We start from the raw sequence: 23,737 nt of genomic DNA on the forward strand, positions 1-23,737 counted from the left end.
TAAAGATGTAACTAAAGCTATACTGTATATTCCAATGCTGCAAGGCCACAGTACAAACACTATGTTACAATGCTGCCAAACATGTTTGTTAATGTAGTGCCTCAGCAAAAAATGTTGTTAAATAAAAGTAAACAAACTAAAACTAAGAAAAATCAAATTAAAAAAAGAAGAAATGGGGGGTTGCATTGCTGATTTTCTTATATAAGAATTTGCTTGGCTCTCTGGCTTCAATACGGTATGATTCACTGACCCATAGCAAGCATGCAAATATGAGAGTCAAAGTGAAGTAAAAACACCTGATCTGAATACAGTGTTCTATACAGTAGTTCAAAAAGCATTACAGTCCCCAAATCACATCTTTTGAAGTAGAGATAAAAAATGACAGCCATATTCTCTAAGTACAGATGTCATGTTAAGTGTATATTAGGTACAACATGTGATCTATAAATAGCCTGTTTGTAATCAAACAATTATAAATGGTAACAAGACGACTGAATACATGAAACTTCTGAGTGTCAGTTCATAGCACGTTTATCAGAAAAGTACTGCTAAAACTTGTCTACAATTACCACAATTGGGAAAAAATATCCCCTTTCATTCTCAACCCATAAAGTTCTAATAATCCCTTTGTACTATACAACATGTGGAAGTACTCCATCAACAGGCTATTCTTACAGTTGGATGTTTTTTGTAATGGTTTACCTTAAATGAGAACCAGGATTATCTGGGTCAAACGATGCCATTCCATCCAGTATGAAATGTTTCACAGTGTTTTTATCTATGTAATGGTGATGACCATTTGCAATCACACTCACTGGAGCAGTAGGTTTAACTTCAACTGCCACAGTGTAATTACTGTAGACCACAGTTCCAATTATTTGAACCTAAAAAATAAAAGCATATTGAACACAGCACCTTGTGGTACATTAAAAACATAAAGAGATGACCATAAATTAACATGGACCATTGGGACCATCACCAAGATGTATGGTAAATATTTATTGTTTAGATAACCATCCAGAAGCAATCTACTAAGGATCTCATGAATTATACTAAATGTATTAGGCTCCCCGGAAAGTTAATATTATTTGGAAAAAATACCCTGTCTTTGAATAGCAAGCACCAAAAGGGAGGTGCACAACAGAGGTTATAGAGGTCACATTTGTTTGAGGATTATCTTATTGCCTGAAAGGAGATTAGGTAAATGCATTTGACAGAACCCCCAAACAAATGACATTTGAATTTTAGTTACGCAGGGATGATGCAGACATAGACAAATTTGTTGATACACTTCCATGTTCTTGTGTGCTTTTAACTGTGTGTTTTGGGACATTATACCATTGGCATGTCTGTCACCTGCGACTGAGACAGCTTTCTGACACTGAGTAATATGTTTTGATCTGGAATGTCCTAATAGATTTGAGATTTTATTGTGCTCTGCACAGATTAAAGGTGCCCTTTGCCAGATGAAGCTGAGCAGCCCCAAAATATAACCTAGCCTTCTCAATGTCTCATAGAAGGTATAGCGCTCTTTGCTTTGAAAGCTTCATTGTTTCAGCTGTGAAAAATGAGCCCTGATGGAACCTGCCAAAAAGCTTCAGTATTCTCTCAGCTGTCCAAATGACATTCTCCCACTAGCATCTTGGATTGTCATTATGCATTTTAACACATTCCAATTTTTGTTTTTCTTTCAACAGTGGAGTCTTTCTTTGAGCCCACTGTCACTTATGGTGCGATCAGACACTGAATGTATCTTGACCTTGGTGCTCAGGCTATATGTCTTTGGAAGTTTGACTTGGCTCTTTGCCTCCATTCTCCTCTTGTGGCCACATCTAGGAAGGTTGGATATATTCCCCTTCATACTCTATGACATACCAAAATAGATTTTAATGTCATCACTTTTCAGGAGGCATCAGGCATTGTTTTAATGTAAGGCTACCAACACATTTGTCCATGTCTGTTTATTAGGTTTTAGCACAGCCAGTTTTCAATCAGAGAACCACATTCTACCCTAAGCCCCCCTAATACTTACCCTTTTTTGACTAAAACCCTAACAATAACCCTTTCTAAATCACATGTAACCCCTTTCTGCATACTCCCCTATCCAGTTATAGAATTCTTCCGCACCAAAGAGCAACCTTCCTGTGTCTATGCCTCAGTGATAGCCTTTATTATTCATGCATGTTTGCACAGATCCTGGACCTACAATCCTCAGTGCTTGCATCGTTGGCATTAATATTGAACCTGTAGCCCAGTATGCATGACATTTTACATATATAAGAAAAGACTTTGAAGTCACACCACGCAGGTTACCAGTGGATCATACTATATTTGGTAATGGGTCACACCTCTCTATTAAATGCGCTTTAGGCTTTATTGTAATCTCATCAATACTATACATGCTTATAAGAGTACTAGTTGTGATTGGGTTTCTTTGAATCTAAATATTCTGTCTTAGTTTTTTTTAAGTGTGCTGTTTTACAAGATTTGCCCCCTAATTAAGCCTAACAACTTGCCTGAGGATGAATCTCAGAGCTCAGTAGCTCTGTGAAGTCTGGCAGTTTCTATTTCCAGTTGCCTGACCTCTCTCTCTCATAACATATAATGTCTCCCAGCTCCTGAGCAGAGCTAAGTAACCTTGTATATGCAGTGAAGTGTAGTGAGGAATGGATGCATGAAAACATAAATATAACGGTTAAGGATTTTACATTTTACTCCAACCCACATCAGATTTTTTTGTAGAATTGACCACGTATTTACTCCCCAACGAGGCCTAAGTCACTTTACATCAGCTAAAATTAAAGCAGTCCCATGGTCAGACCATGCTCCAAATGTGGTACAGTTCCGCCTGGAGGGGACATTGGAAAATAAACAAATCATTGTTGTCCACTGTCTCTTATTGAACTATACGCTAAACAATACTTTGAGCTGAATGAGGGGTCCGTCCGGTCTCCAGTGGTTCTGTGGGAGGCCCATAAGGTCACAATGCGGGGGCAGCTCAACTGGCCTCCCGCCGCAAAAAAGAGAGAGGGAAGAAGGTAACCGAACTGCAGGATGAGTTAGAAACCCTTGACAGAGCACTAAAAGATAAATTCGACCGTGGGCTCCTGGTGCGCCTGAATTCAGTGAAGATGGAACTGAACCTCTTGCTGGATCAGGGCGCAGAAAGGGCTCTGAGGTGGACCAAGCACAGATTCCACTCACGGGCAAACAAACCTAGCACATTATCGGCTAGAAAACTCAGAACATTGCCTGATAGACCGGCTACTATTAGATTGAACACCCCTGGGGGCATGATATCAGCAAACCCGGTAAAGATTTTAGCATCCTTCTTAGAAAACCTCACCTCTCTCTATACTAAATCCCGCACCTTTAACGCTGAAAAGGCAGACAATATCTTACAGGATGTTGTACTCCCACAGATCAAAGGGGATGACTTGGACCACCTCAGCTAAGAAAGTAACCACTGAAGAAATACTTCTGGCTATTAAGCACCTCAAACCATCTAAAGCCCCTGGCCCTGATGGCTTTTCGGCCCTTTACTATAAAAAATTGGCTCCCCTCCTGGCACCTAAACTGGCCGCAATGTTCAACTCCCTCAGACAGGGCCGAACATTGCATCCCTCCTCACTCCTAGCATATGTATCCATGATTCCCGTAACCTGACAAAGACTCACTAGACCCCAATAACTATCGGCCCATATCTTTACTCAACGTTGATAACAAAATTCTAACTAAAATCTTCGCCACACGTCTCAATTCAAAACTCCCCAGTATCATCCATAGGGATCAAGTGGGCTTTATCCCTGGTAGACAGGCAGGAGATAATGTCCGCAAAATAATCCACCTGATCCATGCCCTTAAGTCTCATAATATTCCAGGTTTCCTGTTATCACTAGACTTGCAGAGGGCATTCAATTCCATCTCCTGGGAATACCTACACTATATCCTACATACAGGTGAAACTCGAATAATTAGAATATCGTGCAAAGTTCATTTATTTCACTAATGCAACTTAAAAGGTGAAACTAATATATGAGATAGACTCATTACATGCAAAGCAAGATAATTCAAGCCGTGATTTGTCATAATTGTGATGATTATGGCTTACAGCTCATGAAAACCCCAAGAACCCCAAATCCACAACCTCAAAAAAGTAGATTATTACATGCAATCAATAAAACAAGGATTGTACATAGAACAATATCGGACCTCTGAAAAGTACAAGCATGCATATGTACTCAGTACTTGGTTTGGGCCCCTTTTGCAGCACTTACTGCAATTACTTTTGCACGATATTCTAATTATTCGAGTTTCACCTGTAAATGGGGTTTTGGAGAATCCTTTCTAGTATGGTTACGCGTCCTATACTCTAATCCGATGGCCCAGGTGAAGTATCTGGGACACCTATCCCAGGAGATCCCTATCCGCCAGGGAACACGACAGGGATGCCCACTGTCCCCAGCTCTTTTTGCGCTGGCAATTGAACCCCTGGCCATACTCCTTCGCTCTAGCACCAACATCAGAGGAATTGTACTTGCAGGAGTGGAGTATAAGGCTAGCCTGTTCACAGATGACGTTATGCTGACCCTGACGCAGCCGCACACCACAGTACCCTACCTGCTCAACCTCCTACAGCAGTTCTCCGTTATCTCTGGGCTCTCAGTGAACTGGGGGAAATCCGCTGCTTTGAATGTATCTCTACCTGCCCCGATGTATGAGAATGTTCGCACCAATTTTTCATTCACCTGGGCTAAATCCTATATTCGGTACCTGGGTATTAAAATTACAGCATCCTATGAAACCTTGAATTCTGCGAATTACATTCCACTATTCAAAACATTGAAACAATTACTCACCTCATGGTCGACCTATAATCTGTCCTGGATGGGAAAAATCTCAGCGGTTAAGATGACGCTTGTGCCCAAACTCCTATATCACTTTAGAACACTGCCGGTACAAATTCCCTCTTACGCTATGCGCTCGTTGCAGCGGAGTATCCTCCAGTTTATCTGGCATCCCCTCAGGGCTCGGGTGGCAAGAACTACTCTATACAAACGTAAACTTGATGGTGGTGTGAGCCTCCCCAATGTACTGCTGTAGTATCAAGCTGCTCAACTCATACCACTAATAACTATGCATCAGCGCCACTCGCCCCCACTCTGGCTTATGTTGGAAATCCAGAATTGCTCCCCCATGCCTCTTACGGCTTTACCCTGGTTGCCAGCCTGTGATAGACCGAGGACCCTTAGCCCTCTCATGATGCATACACTTAAGGTGTGGGACTCTATTAAATACTCAGCGCACCTGCTTTCACCATACCTCCCATTGCTCCCTTGTTCGCCCAACCACTCTTTAGGCCTGGCCTGGTCAACCCCACGGCCTTTGGTTGGTGGATAAACAACGGATTCCGAATAGTGCATGACCTTCTGCGCTCCTCCGCCATTCCTTCCTGGCAATACTTGCGGGAACACAAATCAAATACCGGGAGTTGAACATTATAGATATCTCCAACTTCACCACTGGATCTCCACTCTAACTCGGAGGAGGGATCCCACTAACTTATTTACTTGTTTTGAACATATGTGTCTTCACTCCCTGGAAGGCCCAGGCCTCATAACAATTCCAATTCACAATTAAATAGATTGGTCAGCCACACTTCCCACACTTATGTCCGCAGCTGGGAAGGGGACCTGCCCCGTCAGTGGTCCATGAAGGAATGGCAGCAGTTTGGCGCAATGTCGCAAAATGCTCTATTAGCGTTACAAATGCTGAGGTAGCCTATAAGGTAATGATGAGGTGGTATCTGGTCCCAGCCAGGGTGGTGCGCCTGTTCCCCACAGCCTCAAGTACCTGTTTTCGAGGGTGCGGAGAAAGGGGGGGCTATGCTACATACCTGGTGGTGCTGCCCCCTGGCTACACGGTTCTGGGTCAGGATATTTAAACTAATTAGCTCCCTATTCTCTACACATATCCCAATAAATTTCCAATATGCCCTGTTACACATGTCCATGCCAGGATTGCGTAAGCCTCAGAGGGCTCTGGCGCACTTTATTTTTCTGGCAGCCAAACTGACGGTCGCAGGATACTGGAAGAAACAACAAACCCCTTATGGAGAATTTAAACAGAGGTTGGATAATATTATGCTATAACGAGCGACTATCTAGTATTTTGGAAGACAAAAACTCCAGGTTTCTGAGTGTGTGGGAACCATGGCTCTCATCCCGTCACCCAGGGATAGACCCAATGAGCTACCGAGCTATATAAGGTGGGTTGGACAGCTGATGGCAATCCGTGTGAGACGTGAGGGGCGGCAGTCATGGATGTTCCGTAGGATGATTGATGTAAGCAAATTATGGGACCCCCCCCACTCCCTAGTAGTATGGGTGACCGGCTACTACTACCCCCCTAACACGCTTTTACCCCTTTCCCCCTATTCTCTGTTTCCTGGGGCCTTTACCCCGCCTTATGTTTCTGGTTGATAATTGGCTCACTGCCAGGGGGCAGGGAACTAGCATCAGTACATGTCATAGTGTTGATTTCGTAATATGAGCGCTTGCGAATGCAAGGTATCCCTGTTCCTTGAGTGTGCATATATTTCATACGGAATTCTAGTACCTGTGAATTCATGATTGTAATGAAGAACCTATGCAATGATGCACTGTGAACCGATATCTTTATAATGTTTGATATGTGAAAATTTCAATAAAAACATTGATACAGAAAACATAAATATAAACACATTAAGCTGCCCCTGATGTCAATGAATCTACAATATGAAAGTTTTCAAATACTTGTTTTAGCAGCTTTAGATTGATAGTTACTCAGATATGTTAAGATGTCCAGAGAATACCAAAACAGCAAAGACACCAGGGGATCACTCGCTTCTGGTGGACATGGGTGCTACTTACTCGAGCTAGAGCTGTATAATTTCCATAATCAAGGGAAAATGCTGGCAATGTAATTGTTTGTTTGCTATTCTCAACACGAGCTGGTAAAAAAATATAAGTCACATCAGTTTTAATGAAAGACCAATGATACTTAAGTCCTTGAGAGATATTGCATATTACTGTAGCCTCAAATGTGACTCCAAGGTATAGGTCTTCATATCTCCGAATCTAAAACATAGAATACATTTTATTGCACAGTACAAAATAGATGCTCACTTATTTTTTTCATAATTAAACATAATATCCAAGTTTTACATAATTAGCTTCCACAACTAAACACATGCATTATTATCACCTGTGTCAACAGGCTTTGTGTTTATGTCAATGGGCAAATGCAGTGTGGTTTCAGGAGCATTCCACTTGCATTTAACATCAGTTGGACATGCATCTGAGATTATTTACAATTCATTGACAGATGCATTTGACCTCTTTCTGACATGCAATAGAAGTTCAGTTTTAAACACTTGCCCTCATTGCTCAGCAGAGAAATACAAAACAGCGATTGGTGTTAACACAACATATTTTCTTTGCATCAATAAACAAAATACAATGATCACATTAGGTATACCTGCAATTTAAGGGGTCCCATATTTTTCACAGGGGGAGGCTGACAGGGCTTTTTAACAACAAAGATTTGCTTGGTCAAAAATGCAGAACTGACGTTGTTGAAGATGGAAACATTCACTGTGTATTCCCCTTCTCTGAAATGACAAGAAGACATGAACAAAACTGTCCTAGACAAGATATATTACCATAAAAAACAATATATGTGTTTGAAGAACTTTTTGAGTCTTGTCTTTTTCTGCAAATGGCATATAATCATCCTGCTTGAGCTAGCTTAATTTGGGTTGACCAAGAAAAATGAATGATTTTTTGATACACAGCCTCATTACAGGAGCAGGTCATGAGAGAGAATTGAAGTCTTTGAGTAGTGTTGCCTTAACCCAAGGACTGTGAAGTGACCCATTCAGAATGCCCGACTGCTACATGTAATTGTTCAATGATCATCAGTGTTAAGAGGTAAATAGCAGTCCTATAGGTGTGGAATATATGCTGCCTGCCTCTGATTACCAGAGGGGATGTAAAAGGTGGCACATTATACACTGCCTATCTCTAACTACCAGTGTTAAAGGGGTGTAAATGGGGGTGCAATATAGCCCAGCTGCCACAGTTGGGGAGGCCAATCAAAATTTTGCTAAAGAGCCCTGTGCTTCCTGCTTCCGTCCTTGCCCACATAAAATAGTAAAAAGATTGGACACGTAGAGAATGGAATGTTTATGCAAACACATCTATATAGGGCAAATCAATATTTGTTAATGTGGCATTTGCAGAAAAAAAAAGTATTTGAGGCAATGCTCAGCAGTTAAAAGAGTGCACTAAAAGAGTTCATAATCTGTGCACTGATAGATATAAAGATGTTTGGCTATGACATCAAAACACAATTCTAAAGAAGAAAGAAAAGGTAAGAAATGTAGTCCACGTATTATAATTAAAGCATTATAGTATTGATTACTAACAGACAACAACTGAAAATTGCTAATAGGCACAGAAATTCAGCACATTCTGCCTTCATACAGCTACACCATCATTTTTTTTTCCTACTCATGATGTCCTGTTCATGAATAAAATGTTTATCAATAATAAGTATACCACTTTCAAAGCTGTCCTTACCTTTTATAGACATGTGTGTCATTGTACTTGCCAAGTCTTTTGGTTCCATCTCCAAAATTCCAAAAATAACTAACATTCGTTCCAGAATTTATTCTACAGTAAAAACTGACATTTGAATTTATCACTACCGAAGGACTTGCAACAAGACGATTAGGAATAACCTTTCTCTGCACAAATATTGTGTGCACATCAGAAGTAAAAGAATTGAATTTGTTTGAAGCAGTAACTATAACACTATATCTGTAAAGGAGAAAAAAAAAATATTATATAGATATTGATATCTATATATAGATACCTATATATACACATATATACACACACAGAGGTAGAAAGAGAGAGAGATAATTAAATATATATAGGAAGGTAAAAAGTTATTTCAGCTAGCATCAGATATTCATTACAAAATCACAAAACATCATAGTGCACTAATGTTTCCCATATGCCCTTCATCACACATAAATATGTTTACATTTAGATATTTCTGATAATAATGCAATTCATTTATGAATATAAATGTAAACCAAACAGCTATTTTTCAATATGTTTGGGATTATACCTCACTGCATACAGTTTTCTTAAGAATTTGTTTTAATTAATGTGCAAAGTTTCTTATCTTGAGATTTTCTAGTAAGAGCACTTCCTATTGAAGGCTGACGATGCTATTCCACTGCTTCACAATTAGAAGCATCATTGTCAGCCTGCCATGAGCACTCCTTCACACGGTAGTTGGGCTGCCTATCAGGTATGTGCAACAGTGCATGCCTCTTACAGACTTGATAGAAAACCCAACGGCAAACTGAAGGAGTGTGCACCGCTGGCTGTCAACACTATTGCTAATTGCAAGGCCAATGTCAGCCTTTGAAAGACAAAAACCTGCCCTTATGGAAGAAGAAGAAAGAAGAAAAACCGGACTAGCCAGAATCTGCTAAACTAAGGCGGTATGCCTGAAGGTTAATCTATCCACGGTGTAGCGCTAAAGGCCTCACAGTGTAACACCCAAATAGTGTTAGATTGCAAGTTTGAAATAAAGTGTCAAAATTAGTCACTAATTTTGACACTTTATTTCAAACTTGCAATCTAACACTATTTGGGTGTTACACTGTGAGGCCTTTAGCGCTATACCATGGATAGATCAATGTCAGCCTTTACAGCATGCGTTTTTAGAGGCAGGATATTTAGGTGAGAAACTTTGCATTAAATTCACACAAAAATATTTGCTTAATGAAACCGTATATAGTGATGCACTTATGCAAACATGCTGACAAATAGAAATAAAGTTATTGCAACTACTGACCAAGAACATGCCTTGTTCAATCTCACCAGATAATAAAAGATCAACCCTCTATAGTCACAACATTATATAAATTATCATTTTTCCCATGTTATTTTCTTTGGTTTTGCCTATCCTTCTGATGCTTTGGCTTCAGTGCTTTTGTAAACCATGTTGCATACAATTGAGGGCCAAAAATCAAAAGGTGTGGAATCCACAATTCATAACATTTATTTATACTATCTGTTTCCATTAGGTTTTTACTCTCAATCAACTCAAAAATATCTATAGCTCTACCCACTAATTTATAGAGATACCATAATGGAAACTACTAATGTATCAATACATAAATATCCAAAAATATAAATCTAATTTAATCCACATAGAGATACAATAAAAGAAAATAAATATTTCCCCAGCACAGTATATTATGAATATAACAACATGATTAAATATAATATACTGTACATGATTCAAGATTTCATATTCCATTCCATCTCCTCTAAATCCTCCACCTGGCCTACGTCTCTTAATTTAAAAAATGAAAATACATAGTACATATGTATACAGATATATCTATTCCGGTGCACTCAAAATGCTAATAATAATCCTGTAATGTAAGAAGTAAGTAGAGATCTGAACACAAAAAGATTGTTTCAAAGGGAGAAACAGGAACTAGGAGTTGGTAGAGTGAGCCCAGAGGAAACAACAAAGTTACTCCAGCCCCGGGAACACTCGTAAGCTTCAAAGTCCATGGGGAAAGCAGACAGCACAAGAATGTGATTACCAATAAGCATCAGTGGTTACAAGGTAAACATGCCTGATTCATGTGCACTTGATATGCTTTCTTTCATGTAACATTTCTTGACAACTATTTGTATTTTATACATTCAACTGGATACATACGTGTTTGGTAGATTGTATCTTTTTATTATACTTTTTCTTGTTATTCCCCTAGATGTCCCGTCTCCAAACTGCCATTTAAATTCCCAACGCACAAACTCTTCTGTCACTGCAGTAAAATTAATATCCGTCTCCGTAGAAAACACAGTTCCATTTGTTAAAATGTAAAGCGCTGAAAAAAGGGATAGGATATATGAAAAAAAGTTTGTTCTGCAAAACCATACTAAACTTAAAGGGCAAGGCATATCTGTCCCTAATATGCAGACATCTGTCCCTGTGGGCACATTCCCTGTGATGCAGAAGCAGTTTTATATAGTCTTTCTGTGTCCAAGATGGCCCCCCAAATATCAAGAGAACTCTGTGCCCAATTAGACACAGGCCCTCCCAAGATGGTGCTTGGAGTCCATGGCAGAGGCCATAATGGTCCAATGCTGGGCCAGTTATAAAGAGCGGTAATGTGACCTCTTTGTTTAATACAGTGAAAAAATGTATTCATTGACTTGACAATCACCGCCTCAGTTCCCATACTGCTAGTCAGGTGTAATGACACTCTCCTGATCAGCAGTGGCCATCACACCACAAGCCTGCCTGCCTACAAACATTTTTAGAACTAGCTAAAAGTACTCCTCTTCAACACACATAAAATTGTATTTCATAGGAACAAACTCCACACCACCTTGGTATTACTGCTGTTTATTAAACTGTATTGATGTGTATTAAAGACAGTGGGGGAATTTATCAAAATTGGAGCAGTTGCCTATAGCAACCAATCAGCTTATCTCTTCAGTTTGTTCAGTTAAGGTTTGAAAATGAAAGTTGGATGCTGATTATTTGCTGTGCACAGTTGCTCCAGATTTTGTCTGCTCCAATTTTGATAAATTCCCCTCAGTGACTTTGTCCTACTTCTATTCACAAAATTTGGCCTAAACAAGCTGAAGATATACTACTGTCAGTGGGGAACCTAGTCTAAGGAGTCTAAGTTATTACTTTTGTGACAGATTACGCTTACTTTGCAATCGCCTGATTTTTGACAGTTCTTCTAAAAATAAATAAACACAAAAAATGGGAGTAGTCGGTTGAACATTACCAAAGAGTCGAGTTTTTTTTGTTGGCCTTGAAGAACCACCTGAATTCTTTGTTTTATCTCATTCCTAATAAAAAATATTATTGGACTCTAATTGAAAACAGAACACATTTTCTCTTTGCTGCAGCACATACTTTATGTTCTACACTTTATGCTTTATGCTCCACACCTAAATATGGTCCAGTGTAATAATTTTTGTCATGCTGTTCAAAATGGCATCTGAATTTCAGTTCTACATGTGACAGCTTCAAACTTTAATTTGTTTTCTACACTAAATACTACTACCAATAAGTTTAAAAAAAATTTTTTTAAATACATACGTTTCACTTTTGGTAAAACATTCACAATCTTCCAGGCTTCTTGCCTTCCAAGTTTATTCCAAGCAATGACAGTAATGTTGTAATAGGCTACAGTTGAAAATCTGTAAATAATTGTAGGCTCTAAAAACAGAAACAAGAATATGTGCTTAAGCATCTGAGATACTTGAAAATTAAAATTAATGCAAGTTCCAGACCAGGTTTTATGCTTCATTTGTTCTTACCTTGGCTGGTATATTCACCACTTATGTTCCATGTGTATGTCACATTGCTACCAGTTCTGAGAGTTGCACTGAATAGAACATAATCATCTTTGTGGACAATGCTAGTGTTCATCATCAGAGACAGACCAGTAGGAGTTACTTGTACATAGAAAGGGTCAAAGACTTCCGTTGCATTAAACAACTCATTGAAAGCTGTCACTTTAGCGTGATATTCACCAGCTGCAAAAACAAAAAAAGAACAAACAATGAAAACATTTAATGAAATGCAAACTAATTTGTACAACAGAGAAAGTAGGCAGTACAGGAGGAAATGTGAGTAGCAATAAAAATGAGGAAAAGAAGCACCTGCAATATAAATTATTCCTTATAATCGTAAAGCCTTATTCTATACATTGAGAGCCTGTTCACACGCTATCCAGTGCATTCCAGCACGGTTCCGTGCCCTGAATGCACTGGATCGCATAAACCAAGCCTCCTGTGTTCTGGGGCGGGAGGAGGCATTGTGGTACCATTAATGTCAATGGCACCGCAGACATGTCTTCTGCCCACAGTGCCATCCAGCAATGTCCTGCGTTCCAGTGCGGTGCGATCGCAAAAAAATAGTGCATGCATTTTAAGTTCACCTTAAAATGGAGTGAAAAGAGTTCAAATGTCTGTAATTTTTTTTATTTCTGTCACTGACCTCTACTAGGAAGAATTCCCTTCTCTTCCTGTCCCTGCAATGCCAGGACAAGAAATGGGGGATTATTTCTTGTAGGCTGGTCCCTTTAGGCTCCAGAGATGTCAAGGGATGGCATAGGGGTGTCAAGGAATGTGAAGGATGGAGAAAAGCATGTAGTTGTGTAGTTTTAATGTGAGATGAACCATGCATGTCTCTCTTTTGGCTTATGTATGCTAATGTGGAAAGACCTTTGTGTTCCCCTATTCTGGATTTCTGCTTAGAAGATAACGTGAAGATACACGTTAAGCAGGGTGACAGGTAAATCTGTAAACTAAACCAATGACAACAAAGACAGAGTATATAGAAATATTCAGCATACCCATCAATTGCCCAAAATGTGGCCAAGCTAGAGGACACAGTATATTGGCTATCCCAGAGGAAGACCAGTCCAACTGTCTGTATCTGTTTATTATGTTTGCTGCATGCTGCATTGTTCTTAAAAAGTATGTAAACTCTAACAATAACTTCTCTTATTTGCTCTCCTTTGGTCTGTTAGATATAGCCGCTCTATTTGGAGAGAATGTCCTTTCATTAGTCTCGAATACCATGTTCCTGTGGGGAGACCCATTTGCTTATGCATGCATGTCCTAGAGTAGATGTGCTCCCTATGGGATGTTTGTCTAGGAAAGTTTAGCTAGGCCAAATTGTAAAACAAACACCAAAACTCCCAAAAATTGTTAGACTCCCACAATAAAAATCAATTCACTACTTATTCAAAATATTTATACATAAAATATAATCCATAAGATCATTAAAAACCAAATTAAAATCCTGTTAGATATTCTTTGATAACAAATAATATTACACAGAGTAGAGGTGCACCGAAAGGGAAAATTAAAAACCAAAACCAAAACGAAATAAAAAAAATTGTCAGGGCGAATCCGAAAATGTTTTGATATTTTTTCAAATATTTTTTTAATGTATTTTTTATAAACTTTTACATTTTTTATATTTTTATTTATTCATTTTTTAATGAATATTTTTATTTACTCTTTTTCTGCAGCCCCTGTTATCAATGAATCCTCTATGAGTGTTCCTGTCCATTCATAATGTGAGGACATTGTGTGTTTACTATAACCACAATACCACAATTATGAATGAACAGTAGGGGATGTAGATCACTTCCCATGCATTCATAATTGAGGATATAGTCAACATAAAAGGTCCTCAATTATGTACAAACACTCAGCGATCACTGATCGCTGAGTGTTTGTACCTTGCTCTCCTCTCTGACAGCTGTCACAGGAGGCTGAGCGAGCGGTTCAGGGAGGAGAGCTCAGCCTCCTGTGACAGCGCAAGCTGTCTCCGCCCCCACACCGCTCTGCCGGACTGTGGTAGGAGGCTGAGCGGGGAGGAGAGACGTCGGCCGCTCACAGCGCTCTCCTCCCGCAGCGCTCAGCTGGCTGTCACTCTTTCTCTCCTCCCCGCTGGGACACAGAGCAGCGCCCAGTGGGGAGGAAAGAAAGCAGGGATGCGCCGATGTATTAGCCAGAAAATGGCACTTTCGGCATTTAGCCAAAAGTGCCATTGTCGGCCGATATGTTTCGGCGGCCGATATATTGGTGCATCCCTAATACAGAGCATAATAATATTTCTCAAATAGCACCTGGTCAGTCTGTATAGGGTAGGACCCTATATTTATCCTGTATATAACTAGATTAACTATTACCGATAATAAAGTGGGATTATTTAAGTTCTTATTATTTCTTAGGTTTGTCAGCATTCATGAACAAATCTTTCAGAGTTGCTATTGCCCAAGTCTTTCAATAGTGAGGAATTAGTCTCCCTTCTGCTTTCACAGGAAATTAAAGTGACACTAAACTCAGGAATTAAATCTTAAAAAGGCATTCAAGTACCTGAACTATTAACACAAATTTAGCTTATTTGTGTTTCAGCTGTAGAGCCTCAAATCATCTCCAAATCTGTGATGAGATTGTCCCTGCTCCTGGAGGGTGGCTACTTTTGTTAGCCATGCTCCCTGTGTGTGTTGTAAAGTGGCCACCGCTCCAAGCTCACTCCTCTGATGAACTATGATCTCACATTTAGTTTACTAATTTGTATTGAAATTATAGTTCATCAGTTCAAAACCTTTTGAAATACTAACTATTTAAAATAACTAACTGATGAAAACTAACTGTTTATACTTGATGAAAAGTCCTCTCAATGTGGTTTGTCATTTCAACCTTCGGTATGTATACAACATATTTCATCAAAACAAAAGCAAAAAAAAAAAAGAAGGGTGTTTAAAATATAATTGTAAACTCCTTTTCCTAAACAAAAGGGCTATTTCAGGGGCAATAATTTACTTTAATTGTCTTATGTACTCCGTAAAAGAATGACTGGGAATGTGCACTAACTAAATATGGGAAATTCTTATAATATGTGCACAAATATAGATTGCTGCAAATTTCTGTATACATTTAATTCTGAACAGTCCTAGGGTTAGCCACTGCACTCTATTTGTATTGTACATGCCTGTGTGCTCATCCGCAAAAATATCCACACAAATCCAAAGTAGGTATAGAGGCACTGAGGAGAGTCTGTTCACCATTTTGTTTTAGTGTCTTGATAAAGAAGGACTGAGATCCATCGAAACGTTGACAATAATGTGATGTGATGCTTTGACTTATCTCCACTGTTAGACCTGTGAGTGCCTTTATACCTACTTTGGATTTATATTTCTGAACGTGTAGAATCCTTAGAAAGTTACCAGTATGTAATAATACAATTGATGAGGGTTGCACAAACATTTTCTGTGTGCTTGAGAATTTATATTTTCTCTGCTAATGATACAAAAACCATCAATAGCTGGTATATAGTTATAAAAAAATGAAAGTCTTACCTGCATAGTATTTGTGGAAAGCCGATGCACCATAACCATTTAGCTGCCGACTGCCAAGTAAAAAAATATCTGTTGTTCCATCACCAAAATCAATCAAGAAGTTGGCTTCAACCATAGTTAATACCCTAAACTCAAGTGTTTGTGTGGAATAGGACCCATCTGCATTCATAGATAAAGTGGCATAGTTATTTCCAGATGTAAAGAAAGCTGTGACATTATCAATGGAACCAACGACCTTGACTTGTTTGTGAATGGAAAGAATGAATGAATTGTTATGAAGAGGACTTATTAAAGAAACAGCAAGCAGGTAAATTCCAGGAGTATCTGTGGTAACATTCAGAGAACTGAAAAACAAACCGAAAAAAAAGAGAAAACTGTGAGGTAAAACACAAGCATAAAACAGGCAAAGAATAAAAAAGCAAGCATGTAAAAACATGTTGGCATGTACTTCAAGGGGCATGTAAATAAAGCAGTGAATGTTACTATCAACAAACTGATGGTGAATCAATCATTTTGATTTAAAACGCATGCAAGATTTACATGCAGTAAATGTTTGATGAATGCTCCCAAATGTTACTTAAATATAAAATACTAACTGAAAATACACGAAAGTTTCACTTTAAAACTAAACTCCTAGCAAACAGATAAATACACATATATAATACATGTAAGGTTGCTGGTTTAACTGCCAAATGATTTTGTCTATCCAATCCTTAGATTTACACAGTCCTGCCACACAGCCAGACAGATGACAACACTTTACTTGTTACAGTTATAGACTGTAAAATGGGCACAGTGTTGTCCTCTCTCCACACCAGACTGATTATTAGACAGTGAGGAAGCAGCAGGTGACTCGTGAGGCCAACTCTCTGCTCTCTCCTACTATTAACATGTTCCTTGTAAGAACATTTCTATGCAGCACACTTGATTGGCTCCCAGTCCTGTCCTTTCCTTTGCCCATGCGGGTGCTGCTCTGTTAATTTGTGTTTTCAAACTGGATTAGGAAAGTGGATCTGGTGAACTGCCAGTGAGGCAGATATTAAATTATTGTCCCATTCCATTTGCAACAATTCAGAACTAAATTCTATGGTTCTAGTTACCACATAAAAATGGCGAACTCAGGGTTACTGCACTCATGCATGGTCAAAAGTTTTTTGGTTTTTTTTTGGGATCGAGGGGGGAAGGATTAGCACCTTTATCTGCTTTTTATTGCTGTGCATTCCTGTTGAGAAGATTTACATTCTCTATTCATTCTGTTGACAATTGTCACAGATGTGAAATTCAAAGAGTCACCAAAACAAGAGGTGAGGGAAAAATCTTCCAAGGGGCATTCCTGTTCTGGCGACAACTGTCTAAGACCCTGGTGCCCATCCTGCGGCCCCACAGTACGTATTGTATGGCTCTTGGTACCCCTTCAGACAGTATTCTGTGTTTTGGTGCTTACTCATGCTTGTGAAGAGAAAATATTCTTTAGACTGGCTTCTAGTAGTTAAATCATAAGGTGTATTTCCCTAACACAATCTTACATTTTTATGTGCTGTCCATTCCTTTACTCTTAGTTTGTTTGTTTTATCCTGTGATTTTTTAATAATGGATCTTGCGGAAACAAATGCGTGGCAAAGTATTTTTTTTTTCAAAGAGAGCTTTAGGGAGCACAAATGTGGAAGCATTGATTTGTAAAGGTGCTATAACAGCAGTAATCTCTAACAGACCTGTGTAATGCATCTCCGGTCTGTAACTGTCTGCTGAAGCATTTCTCCAGTCTCCAACAACCTTTACAGCATGTCCACAGTCTTTGACAATCCCCTGTAGCATGTGTACAGACCATAGGCGTGCGCACAGGGTGTGCAGGGTGTGCTAATCACCCGAGCGCAGCACCAAAACCCACTGGCTTTGTGAGCCATGCAAGGATCGGCCAGGGACGGGCAGAGAACATCACATCTGAAGGGATGCTGAGGATGTCGTGTTTGATTTAACTCCTGTGCACTGAAAACATTGAGCTGCGCTCCAGACCAGCAGAGCCAGCAGCAGCTCCTGGTAGTTGGCAGCACTAAGCATGAGTTGAAGAACGAAGCGCATGGTGACCAGACTTGTGAATGTAAATTATGTAGCATTGTCCTGATATTATCCTATCACTATTTCAATTAATCTCAGTAAGCAATTAAATTCAGCTCTATCAGTCAGACTAAATTGTTGGTTTTGCTGTATCTTTTGTAAGTTTATTACACTGATACAGCCTCACGCACCTTGTAAAAGCTCCACAGAAAAGCAGTAATTCATAATCTCCAAATATTCCACATACAGTGTCATAATAAAAACTATCAATTTTTTTTAATAAAAATGTAAATATAACTTACTATTAATTATACAATCCTCCATAAAATACGGCATATTCAATAAAAACCCCATTATAGATGCTTTCATCACCTGTTTATAATAAAGGTTAAACTAAATCTATCATGAGAGAAACAAGAAGGCTGACATTAATGACTATTCTTTCTGAAAATGCTGCTGCCTAACTTTCATGCCAACCCTCTTGCTTTAGGCCCCTTTCACGCAGGCTGATCAGGAGAGGTTTCCGTGCACGGAGCCCCTCCTGATCAAAGCAGTACGGAGTGGGTGCCCATACAGTTTTTTTCCCCACCTTGCGATAGAGGAAAAAATGGAAACTGCTAGACCATGTTGATCTATGGAGAATCTGATGTAAACGGACATGTGTTCATTTACATCAGATTACCCTCGATCAAGCACAATCCATTCCAGCGAAACAGATCTCTGATCCATCTGTTTTTCCGTAGCCTGGGGGAAACCAGATATAAACGGACTTGTCCATTTACACACGGCTGCCCATAGACTTGCATTGGGCATCTGATTGGGTCCGCCTGAAAAACTGACAGGCAGACTCAATTGGACCAGCCATGTGAAAGGAGTCTTAGTACTTTGAATCTCTGACCTTGAACTAGGCAGGCAATGCAGAAAAGGACTGCTGACGTTTTTCTGACTCTGACTCTCCTTATCTGCATACTTGTTTCAGGTTTTTGACTTTATGTATTGAAGCCAGTTGACCAGCATAACAGCCAGGCAACTAAGACTTATGGAGACAATTAGCAATGGCCACCCATGCATTTCTATTATGAGAAGCGGGTAACGCATCTACATTGTCAATTGCTTCCTCTCATTAAGGACAAAACTAGTAGGCAATGTATCTAACAATTCTAAATTGATCCCATCACATATGTGACAATGGTAGAGTTCTTAAAAGAGCCCTGTAAGCTTTCAGTTTCTCACCAGCCTGTAAATAAAGAAGGGCATAGCAAGATAAATAAAGCACTCCTGTACATGAGGGAAACCTTCTGAGAATTAGAGTAAGGAAAGCTAAGCTCAGCAGCATTCCACATATAAAAGGTTTGTATTAATCCCACAGGGCTCTGGTTAACTTGTGGGCCAGTAAGTGCAACACAGCTACAGTACATAAGGTGCATATTAGGGATCATTGTATATAAAGAGCTAGAGCATGATGCAAGTCTTGCAATAACAACAGTTATTTTTTTTACATTCCCTGCTATAATATTTTGTAATCACAATAGGCTGCGCACGCCTATGGTACAGTCTCTGACCATCTCTTGTAGCATAGCCATGAGCTCTGACCATCTCCTGTTTCATGTCTGCAGTCTCTAAAGGTGCCCATACACTGCACGATTATGGTACGAGAATCACTGGAAATCCCGCGATCGTACGATAATCGCAGTGTATGGAAGGCATGCGACCGTTTCTACTGTACGGTCGCACGTCTTCCGTCGAACAAGCAGGCTGGAAAACCGGCCGGGAATCGTACGATTCTCGGCGAGTGAGTGGCCTGCTTTTTCGACAACTGACGAACGGGCCTGTGTGCGTACGCGCACACTGCCCGTTTGCCGTACTTGCAAGCCCGCCCCTCATTGCAGTCATCGCAAGTACGATCTGCCTGTCCAAGATAGGCAGATCGTACTTTTTTAAGTACTTTACAACCATAGGCCAAGTGTATGGCCACCTTAACAGCTTTCTGTAGCATTACATTCGCTGGGTATTGAGTAGGGCACTTTGGGGATGTCAAAGGCTATACTTGAGACCCCTTTATCAAATAGTTTGATACTAATCCCTGCTGCCCCAATGCCGGGCTTTGGTTGGCCTTGTGGGAAATCCGACCCTGCCTGCAATTAATATTTGATTAAAAGAAAAGTAAAGCCAAAGCCTTTTTTTGGCTTTACTTCTCTTTTGTGTCACAGGAGTACATTTACTAATAGACAGGAAGTGAAGGTAACCCTCCCTAATGGGAAACAGACAGCAAAAACTATACGGACTGTGGTTTTAACCCTTCCCTACTAACTAAAAAATAAAGATTTTTGGCTATACGTACACTTAAGTGGCATAGTTATGATGCATTAAATGTGACATGCACCAGACATTTACAGATGGTTAATCCCTATAATATAAAACACATGCACCAGGAAGATCTACCTGCAATCAGGGCCGGATTTACTCTCTGCTGCACAAGGCCAGGTTCCTCAATATGCCCCCCTACCCGCCAACCCCACTAATAGACCAAATATTCAGAAAAATAATTTACCTTCCAGCGAAAGAGTAGTTGCTGAATGGTGTGTAAATTGTCCATAAACATGAAAAACTGGAAGCAAATGGAAAAGATATTGTGGATTGAATTAAATCACCGACTTTAATTATATTAGGAGCACTGAAAGTTATCACCATTTCCTTTCCTTCCATAGCTATTTCAGCCAGCTTCTTTAAAGTATTCACTAAACTGGACACCACCAGTGACAGTCTGGGGTATAGGCCATAGTTATATTTTTGTTGTTGCCTTAAAGAGTAAATACTTTGGTTATAAAGACAACCCTTGGCTAATTGTTGTAAAGGGATCTGAATTAATTCACCATCTGTAAAATCCAGGTCTTCAATATAGGTTTTGGTGGGCTGCAAGTTAAAGGCAAATTCTGTCAAATGTTGTAAAGCACTTGCATACACAGCCACTGAAATATTAAGCACTGAATACTGGACAACAGTTTTCAACCTAGCCCAGAAGGTATCTTTATTGTTTTGTTCCTGAAGTCTTGTGGTTAAAGTACAAGGGACTAGATTCAGCTGAAAAAAGAAAGAAAATGCACATTATTATAATGTGTTTAGCACATGCATTTTAGCAAAGTTTTAAAGCCTTATTTCAAGAATTGTCTTTACAAAAAAAAAAGATTCATATTATCGTAATTTAAACTCAAAAGAAGAAGTTCTCTTCAGCATTACAGTCCTGGCTCAATGACCCATTCCTTTTCTATGGATTTCTGAGCTATTATTGTGTACCACTAAAGAAAGCCAAGCAGCCCAATGTGGTGACAGCTTCTGAGCTTCTCCCTCCTCCACCTGTCAACACCTTATTATTTTCTTGAATTTTTTTTTTTATATATAGAACGTAAACTATTTTTTATTTTTCAGCCTGAATTTTATTAGCATATTAACAGGGATTAAACAATGAGGGAACAGTAAAATCAAGGAACATCAAGAAAAAAATAAGTAAAAAAAAGGAACATAAGGGCCAGAACAATTAAACAGAGAAACATTTGCAGCTTCGAGGGTACAGCAGAAAAATTATGCAGAAAATAATACAATCACCTTTCGACCAAGGTATGCCAAGCTCATGCTAGGCTCCAGGGCTGCAAGGGTAGGTGTGGGGCTGTCCAGTGCTGTGCAGTTCTCTGCGTGCGCTTGAAAGGAGGAGGGGGAGATGTGCGGCTGGACAGGCATTGTCAAGGACAGCTGCCGCGAGGTCCCCAGCAGGCTGCCTGAGGTCCTCAGCAAGCTCGGGACCTCAGGCAGCCGCTCTTGTTTAAAAATGTAAAGGGCCAGTATTGGCCTTTAGTATTGGGGCATTTTCAGGAGTACAAGTACTTGTTAAAATGCCCGGTATACCAATAGTGGTATCGGTATACTAGTATCAGGACATCCTAGTTATTACTATATATGCTTTAATACTGACAGACTCCTGACCTAGGCAGAATTTGTGACCCACTATCTGTATGTATTTTTTAATACAAAACTAATATCTGAAACAGATAATCACTGGCTGGGTTGCACGTGTTGCAATGTTTGGGCACAACAATAAAAAGTACTATTATCTTCTAGCATATTAATCTCTTCTAATTAAAGTTAGATTAAATATGCTAAAGTAAATGATCTACGAACCAAAAATGAAGTTAATTACTTACCAGTGTTACCACCAAAGTAGATGTTTCATTCTCCTGTAGAAAACATGTGTTGTTAGTTGTATTGTCATCCTTACAATGTACGTGCAAATCTGGATCTCTTCCTGCAGACAAACAAAAAAAACTTAAATGATGTATAGTTTATTTGACAGGTAAAGTTGTATCCAGAAGTCTGTAACTACCAGCTCCACCCATGCAGATAACAGCCTAAACCTTGCTTTTATTTTGCTGATATCCACACGGAGATATCATAAATGTTGTAGGTACATTGCATTACCAATACCTGTGTAATACAGTGTACTTACAGTGATAAAAAAATCTAAAGATTTTACACTATTTCAATTGATTAAATTACTTACAATAGATGCGGCTCATTAATGTTTAAAAGTTTTAGTTTCTTGCAAAATCAGCTGGTTCTCGGAGCACCAACCCTGGGTGGCTCCTTTCCCTTGCAGGGTCCTATGGAGACCCTTGTGTGTGTTAGTAAGCTGTGTGTGTCTCCACAAACACACATTTTTCTCTTTCATCTTCTCTTCTCCAAGCTAGTAGCTGGACAGCTGCTGGAGACTGTGCTGTCCCTTGTGATCTTGTACTGCACAAGAAGTTCAGGGAAGCAGAGCTGAGAGAGTTGGAACTGTTCTAAAACATGATGACTGTAAGTGCTTGGGCAAAATTTTAAATTAAAAAACTTTGGTGGTCAATGTACATTTGGTTGATCTGGATTCATTACTGAAAAACATTTGAAAGTTTATAACTATTTTAGTGTGGATTAGACAAAAGTCAGGATGATGCAGATTTTACCAAAGTTGCCATGCTACAGCTTATCACAATACAACTATTTAAATTGTATTTTATCTTAATAACCTTACCAAAATTAAAGCAGTTATACATTTTTTCCTCAAAAGCATCATGCAGCCTCTGTTCCACACATGGCAAATTCAGTCATTTACATGTTGGGATTAGGCTCCTGCTGTCCTTCAACTCAGATAAAAGCGCTGCTTTTATCTGAGTTGTGGCCAGGGGCGGACCTACCTGTGGTGCAGCCAGTGCAGCTGCCCCGGGGCCTAAGGCTGTGGGGGCCCACTGGGATCCGGTCCTGGAGGATTGAAGGTGCATGCGCTTTACATTTTTAAAAGTATTCGACAGCTCATCCCCCGGCTCCCACAGTTCGTCCACTGGCCTGCTGCCCTGGTGAGAAACTGCACATCTGCCCCTGCCGTCCTGGTGAGACGCCGTGCATCTGCCCCTGCCGTCCTGGTGAGACGACGCGCATCTGCTCCTGCTGTCCTGGTGACACCCTGCACATCTGCCCCTGCCACCCTGGTGAGACGCAGAACATCTGCCCCTGCCACCCTGGTGAGACCCTGCACATCTGCCCCTGCTACCCTGGTGAGACCCTCTGCATCTGCCCTTGCCACCCTGGTAAGACCCTCCCCATCTATTGCTGTTGACCTGGTGAGACCCTATACATCTGCCCCTGCTGCCCTGGTGAGACTCTTCGCATCTG

General features: G+C 39.9%; 1 protein-coding gene across 1 annotated transcript in view; it reads right to left on the minus strand.

Annotated features, from left to right (window-relative positions):
* Positions 1-674: 674 nt before the first annotated feature.
* Positions 675-23,737, minus strand: part of LOC108797081 (polycystic kidney disease protein 1-like 1) — a 45,305-nt gene continuing 22,242 nt past the window's right edge. The window contains exons 2-12 of the mRNA XM_018568647.1: positions 22,234-22,334; positions 20,589-20,645; positions 18,720-18,781; positions 15,983-16,326; positions 12,420-12,638; positions 12,199-12,318; positions 10,798-10,966; positions 8,622-8,861; positions 7,519-7,651; positions 6,912-7,118; positions 675-884 (exon numbers count right to left, since the gene is read on the minus strand). Coding sequence (XP_018424149.1) covers positions 699-884; positions 6,912-7,118; positions 7,519-7,651; positions 8,622-8,861; positions 10,798-10,966; positions 12,199-12,318; positions 12,420-12,638; positions 15,983-16,326; positions 18,720-18,781; positions 20,589-20,645; positions 22,234-22,334 — 1,838 coding nt within the window. The 3' untranslated portion in view covers positions 675-698. The remainder of the gene's footprint in view (positions 885-6,911; positions 7,119-7,518; positions 7,652-8,621; positions 8,862-10,797; positions 10,967-12,198; positions 12,319-12,419; positions 12,639-15,982; positions 16,327-18,719; positions 18,782-20,588; positions 20,646-22,233; positions 22,335-23,737) is intronic.

The sequence above is a fragment of the Nanorana parkeri genome, unplaced genomic scaffold, assembly GCF_000935625.1.
Source record: "Nanorana parkeri isolate BGI_ZX_2015 unplaced genomic scaffold, ASM93562v1 scaffold1223, whole genome shotgun sequence".
Lineage (NCBI taxonomy): Eukaryota > Metazoa > Chordata > Amphibia > Anura > Dicroglossidae > Nanorana > Nanorana parkeri.